We start from the raw sequence: 7,226 nt of genomic DNA, 5'->3' as shown, positions 1-7,226 counted from the left end.
TTGTTTCCTTTTTTTTCATTTCCTAGGTGATTATGTTTCCTTTTTATTAATGTTTTTGTTTTACATTCCGTTGGGCCTAGTCTGATTACTGGGTTTTTGTTGTTTTCATGCTTTTGAACTCTTATGTAAATTCATAAGTTTTATTTAGCCCAATCTGGGATTTATTTCAAAAAAAAAAAGTAACATCTTAATACCTTAATAACATCTTAATACTACTACTACTACTACTACTACTACTACTACTACTACTACTACTAATAATAATAATAACTAAAACTATCAATTTGAGTTTTATTAATCTTAATAACTAAACTAAAACAAAAAATAATACAAATTATACAAAACAATAACAACAAGATAATCAATTATTTTTAAAAAAATAACTTCTTTTTCTCTTCTCTTTCTCTCTTTTTCTCTTTTTTTCCTCAACACCTCTTCTTCCTCTTCTTTTTCTTCTTATTTTTCTCCCTTTAGCTGGACAGAGCTCGTGTTTATAACACAAGTAGTGCCGCCAATCAGTTAGACACCTTTGGTGCCGCCAATCCAAAACCCTCCACCAGGGTCCTGTCAAATCGGCGCAGCTTTTTCTTCTGTTTTTTTATTTTTTTGGTATATTTTGGTAAATAAAAAAATTTATAATATTTTGGTTATTTTTATTTTTTATAATAATTTAGTAAAAAACCCATAGATAAATTGTATGTTATACGACAATAATTCAATAAAATAAATATTTTTATTAAAGTAGTATAAAATTAAAATAAATTATATAAATTTCAAAAATATAAAAGAATGTAGAGCAAATCAGCGCGTGGCATTGGAAAAACTAGTGGGTAGATAAAGCATAAAGTGAGGAAGGTTTTATGCGGTGAAGCGTGGTAACGGGGGCGACAGAGGATCTGACATAACAGGTTTTCAATTTCTTCACGAAACTCCTTTTTCTTTATAACTCATAATTTTGTTGTGGGGCAAATTGATAATACTCCAAATTAATAATTCATGATATGGATAAATAAATTATTTTTTTAATTTAAGTGGTTAAGTGAAAGAATAAAACATATTGTAGTTTCAAAGAGATAATCAACATAATATTAAATAAAATGAATATTAATAATGAATCCAGCTAATAAGAAAGAAGCCATCTTTGTTGACCCATGACTCGTGATTGGATCCGCGTCTGCTTCTCATATTTGAAGTCAACCGTTCATTTACAAGTAGATTTCAACCATATTTCGGCACAAACACAGTTATCCAGTCACAAAATAAAACATAGATACGTTGATCCAAACAAACAGATCATCTTCTGACCATCTTTTCAAATGGTTTAATCCAGTTCATAATAATACTACTATTTATTAATCAAACTATGACCCTACATCACTCTATAAATTTTGAGTTTTAACAAGCAAGTATCCCATCCAACAATTAAAACATGAAGATATATCCAGCTTTCCTCAGTTTCCTCTTCATCACCATCTTCATTTCACCTTCTGTCTCAGACCACTGCAACGCTCAAGACAAGAAGGTTCTTCTCAAGATCAAAAAGGCCTTAGGCAACCCTTACCTCTTGGCCTCATGGGACCCCAAAACTGATTGCTGTGATTGGTACTGTCTTGAATGCCATCCCAATACCCACCGTGTCGTTTCCCTCACCCTGTTCTCCGATGATCGTCTCACCGGCCAAATCCCCCCTGAAGTTGGCGACCTTCCGTACCTTGAAACCCTTCTTTTCAGACACCTCCCTAACCTCAATGGAACCATACAACCCGCCATTGCCAAGCTCAAGAACCTCAAGATGCTTCGCTTGAGCTGGACCAATCTGTCCGGTCCAGTCCCTAATTTTCTTAGCCAACTTAAGAACTTGACTTACTTGGACCTTTCATTTAATAACCTCTCGGGATCCATTCCAAGCTCCCTCTCAACACTCCCAAATCTTGAGGATTTGCATTTGGATAGAAACAAGTTAACTGGCACCATACCAGAATCTTTTGGTATGTTTCCTAGCAAAAAGCTGTATTTGTTCATCTTGTCTCACAATAAACTTTCTGGTACAATCCCTGCCTCTTTAGCCAACATGGACTTCAACACCATTGACCTGTCGAGGAACTTGCTTGAAGGTGATCCTTCAGTGTTGTTTGGCCCCAACAAAACGACATTCGAAATCGATCTTTCTAGGAACGTGTTCCAATTCGATCTGTCTAAAGTGCAGTTTCCCAAGAGTTTGGCAAGGCTGGATCTGAATCATAACAAGATTACGGGAAGTATTCCTGCTGGGTTGACGGATCTGGAGTTGCAGTTCATGAATGTGAGTTACAATAGGTTGTGCGGCCAAATTCCGGTGGGAGGGCGGTTGCAGAGTTTCGATTACTCCACGTATTTTCACAACCGCTGCTTGTGCGGTGCTCCGCTCGACACCTGCAAGTAAAGGTGCACTGCCGACATTATTAAGTTAGGGCTTTCATCATTCATCAAAGTGCAGCTTGGAGAGTTGTAATAAGTGTCGAAACCATTTTTTTGAAAAAATAAAAATTTTAAGTTGTCGACTTTAAAAAATAAAAATTAGGGGTCGTCACCAATCTCTTATTAAGGTGTGATTGGATCACCTAAAAAAACGGCTTTAGTCTACGAGTTTTAGAAAAATGGATCCGGGAGTCAGTTACGTTCGAGGAAGGATTAGCACCCTCGTAACGCCCAAAAATTGGTACCTAGTTAATTAATTAATATCTTAATGTCGAAAATTTGAAAAATATAATCCTTAGCAAAAACTCTTAAACGTTACGTATTAAGACCCTTATCATTTCAGAGAAAGAAAATGCCACACCCAATGCGTTAGGGCACGACATTCTAATTTCCTCAAAAAATGAATTAGGCTAGAATACTTGTGTAATAAAAATTTAAAAGAATATCCATTTATTCAAGATTTAAGAAATCGCATTGTCGTTAGGGCACAATTCCTCCAAAATCCCAAACTCGGAATATTTCCTTTATTATTTTTTAGAAAAAATTTTCATTTCGAGAAATCAATGCGTCACATCCAATACGTTAGGACACAACGTGTTGAATTCCCAATAATGAGTTCTTATTTTTTTATTAAAGAGAAATGCTTGATTGTTGATTTAATGAAGAAAATCGGAACCCAATACATTAGGGCTCAATTTCCTTGAAAATCCTAAATACAAGCATTATCTCAATTTTGAAAAGTCCTATTTTTTTAAATTTGAATAAGAAAATGATGTAATGTGATATTGAATGTGTGTAATAATGTCGCAATAACAAGTACAACAATCTTGCACCATATTGGCAATCGAAAGGTAATGAATTAAAAGCTAATTTTCAAAAGAAATAAATCCTACCTGAAATAATAATATCTTGATAAACTTTTAACTAAACATTATATAGGAAAAAAGTGATATATGTAAAAACACGTATATTTAAAAAGTAGAAGACTTAATAATAATATACAATAATATATGTAAAAATAATTTGATGTAAACGAAATACATTAAAATAGGTAAAATATAATAAAATAGTTTTTTAGAGGAAAGTTATATATGGTAATAAGACAAAAATGAAATCTATAATTTATAACAAGAATAATTTAATATCAATCATGTATATATACAAAGCATGGTATCGTAAAAAATATTATTATATAAATCTATTAAAATATAGAAATATATTTAAATGAATAAAAAATAAAACCAAAATCGTTGAAGATATACCATATTTGGAGGCAAATATATAAAAGGAATAGGAAAAATATATTTATGAAATTAAATAATGACATATAATAGTAATATAAAAAAATACATAGTAAGATAAAACTATGCGCATGAAATTTAAGTAAATTGATAAGAAGAAATAATGAAAATAATAATAACAATAATAGTACAAATAATAATAGGATTAATAAATAATAATAATAATAATAAATTAATTAGTAAAAGCACAAATACAAAAGGGATTAAATTGCAACTAAAACAGAATTAGAGGGAAAAAAATGAAGGGCCCAATTAAAAGGCGTGAATAACTCATAGGCTTGAAATGGGAAAATATCCCCATCCTTTGAAACGCGTCCCTTTATTAGGGCTAAATAAAAAAATAAATAAAATTCGCAGTGATATCACCTTCTCCCTTTTTTTAAAATCGTAAATAAGTAAAAAATAATCGAAAAAGAAAAAAACAGTAAGCCACTTTTAAAAAACTGCCAATCGTTCTCCTTTTTTTTATTGATTTTTTTCTCCCCTTTTCAATGAAGGGAGAGGCCTCTATTTATAGCTGAGCCTCCCCAAATCCAACGGTACAGATCAATTACATCAACGGTGAAGATTAAAGGGTATCTACAAATTAAATCTCTAAGATTACAAAATCACATCTTCTAAGATTACAAAATCACATCTTCTAAGATTACATATCATATCTAAGATTGCATATCCTCGAAGATTCTGTTTCCATATGTGAGTCCGGGCTAAAATTTGTTTCCATATGTTTCCACTGCAACTTCAGGGAGATAAAATTGGCCATCTTCAATGGTAGGGAAACAAGATTCGCCGTCGTAGTTTCAATCTATTCCATTACACCGCCAGGGAAGTAAGATTCGTCGTTGCGGCTTCAATCTGCTCCACTGTAATGCCAAAGAGATAAGATTCGCTGCCCACAGCTTAACTCCGTTCCACTTCAGCTAATCCAAGCCTTAACGCCGGGGAGATAAGATTCGCCATCATGGCTTCAATCTTTTCCATTGCAACATCAAGGCGATAGGACTGATGTCTTCGATCTGCTTCACTATCGGTGTAGGAAGGCAAGATCTGCTATTTTCCACCTACTCCAGTGCTACTCAGGGAGATAGGGTTCATGATCTTCAACCTATTCCACTGCTGACCAGGGAAATATGACCTACAATCTTCAATCCATTCCACTACTGCCCAGGGAGATAGCATTCTCAATCTTCACCCTATTCCACTGCTGACCAGGGAGATAGGATTCATAATCTTTAACCTATTCCACTACTGACCAGGGAGATAGGGCTGAGGTCATCAATCTGCTTCGCTGTCGGTGCAGGAAGGCAAGATCTGCTATTTTTAACCTGCTCCGCTGTAACCCAGGGAGGCAAGGCTGGTGTCTTCGATCTGCTTCGCTGTCGGTGCAGGAAGGCAAGATCCACTATTTTTAGCATGCTCCGCTGCAACCCAGGGAGGTAAGGCTGGTGTCTTCGATCTGCTTCGCTGTCGGTGCAGGAAGGCAAGATCTACTATTTTTAGCCTGCTCCGCTGCAACCAAAGGAGGCAAGGCTGATGTCTTCGATCTGCTTCACTGTCGGTGCAGGAAGGCAAGATCTACTATCTTCGATCTACTTCACGCCAATACATGAAGATAAGATCTGCTTTCTTCGATCTACTTCGCCACCAGTATGGGAAGACAAGATCTGCATCTTCGATCCACTTCCTACCAATATAGGAAGACAAGACCTGCTATTTTCGATCTACTTCACGCCAATACATGAAGACAAGATCTGCTTTCTTCGATCTACTTCGCCACCAGTATGGGAAGATAAGATCTGCATCTTCGATCCACTTCCTACCAATATAGGAAGATAGGACCTGTTATCTTTGATCTACTTCACGCCAATACATGAAGACAAGATCTGCTTTCTTCGATCTACTTCGCCACCAGTATGGGAAGACAAGATCTGCATCTTTGATCCACTTCCTACCAATATAGGAAGACAAGACCTGCTATTTTCGATCTACTTCACGCCAACACATGAAGATAAGATCTGCTTTCTTCGATCTACTTCGCCACCAGTATGGAAAGATAAAATCTGCATCTTCGATCCACTTCCTACCAATATAGGAAGACATGACCTGCTATCTTTGATCTACTTCACGCCAATACATGAAGACAAGATCTGCTTTCTTTGATCTACTTCGCCACCAGTATGGGAAGACAAGATCTGAATCTTCGATCCACTTCGCTACCAATATAGGAAGACAAGATCTGCTTTCTTCGATCTATTCCGCCACCAATATAGGAAGACAAGATCTGCTTCTTCGATCCACTTCCTACCAATATAGGAAGACAGGACCAGCTATCTTCACTGATCTGCTCTTTGGGGAACATGACCTGTATAATGAACCTAATTATGCCTAATGATTAGGATGGCATGAATCAAATGCTCCTAACTAGACATGTGTGAATGGTGTTTGCATGAATGTAGAATGCTATTTTTGAGAATGATCCCCTTTTTCGCTTAAGTTATCATTGCTCGCTTGTTTATTAAGCTTTGTCATCATCATGTCATTTGTTCAATCAATGTTTTTGACAACAGAATCTAGAAAGTTCTAATTAGACTCTTCCTTCTTAAATTTCCAACCTTTAAACTTGGTGCGTTCTAAACAATAGTCCTGTTTCAGGTTCTTGTATTATTTAGAAACTTTTAAAGTAATATGCAAAACTTCCCTTGTGAAAGTTTTATTAGTCCATTAATCATTATTCCAATGCAACATGCTTGCAAAAAAGGTCATAACAATAGATAAGAAAAAATTAGTTCTGAGCATAGCTCGAAAGAAATAAGTTATCAAAAATAGCAAAGAAGGATAACGAAGAAATTGATTGGGAATGTGTATCTTTGAAAAGAATGAAGTATTCCAAGAACAACAAATTCAATAGTATGAAAATTGGGTGCCCCAGATATCGCAGCTTGAAATTCTCTGTACAAACTTTCTGAAGACCCTTCTGAGTTTGACATGTGTTTGAGAGATCTACAGTACTCTGTGGATGCCTCAAGATGTTGCCTACTCTTTCCTATTGATTCAAGTATAACTAGATCACCACATGCCTCAATCTGATCAAGATTCGCATTGCTCTGATCATCTCATGCCCCATTTTGATCAATATTCGAGCCGCCCTTTTTGGGTTTTCAACTCAAATCCCTTTTGGTCTCAAGGCGTCCTTTGCGGATTTTCACCTTGTCCTCTCCATTTTTCTTTTCTTTTTCTTTTTCTTTTTATCACTTTTATTTTTTATTTTGATTTTGACCCCCTTTTTTTTGAATCTGAACTCATAAGATTAGGCATGTCCTTGTTATCCCTTCTAATCGACGCTTTTCCAGATAAGGCCTTCAACATAGTGTCCTTCCCAACTTGGAATAAAGTTCTTTTTGTGTGGGAAGGATCTTTTTCAATAACAGGTCCCTCTCAAAGAAATCTCTAGGGCGGACTCTTTTTTGT

General features: G+C 35.5%; 1 protein-coding gene across 1 annotated transcript; it reads left to right on the top strand.

Annotated features, from left to right (window-relative positions):
• The first annotated feature begins 1,360 nt into the window (after window positions 1-1,360).
• Window positions 1,361-2,556, top strand: LOC105799533 (polygalacturonase inhibitor). The gene has a single exon (XM_012630156.2). The coding sequence runs from the start codon at window positions 1,430-1,432 to the stop codon at window positions 2,420-2,422; it is 993 nt and encodes a 330-aa protein (XP_012485610.1). The 5' UTR covers window positions 1,361-1,429; the 3' UTR covers window positions 2,423-2,556.
• Window positions 2,557-7,226: the final 4,670 nt, after the last annotated feature.

Source organism: Gossypium raimondii, chromosome 9, assembly GCF_025698545.1.
Source record: "Gossypium raimondii isolate GPD5lz chromosome 9, ASM2569854v1, whole genome shotgun sequence".
NCBI classification, from domain to species: Eukaryota; Viridiplantae; Streptophyta; class Magnoliopsida; order Malvales; family Malvaceae; genus Gossypium; species Gossypium raimondii.
This window is presented reverse-complemented; position numbering and strand designations above follow the sequence as displayed.

What these genes read in the sequence shown, in the direction of transcription:
- LOC105799533 (XM_012630156.2), top strand. Translation starts at nt 1,430, where the DNA reads ATGAAGATATATCCAGCTTTCCTCAGTTTCCTCTTCATCACCATCTTC.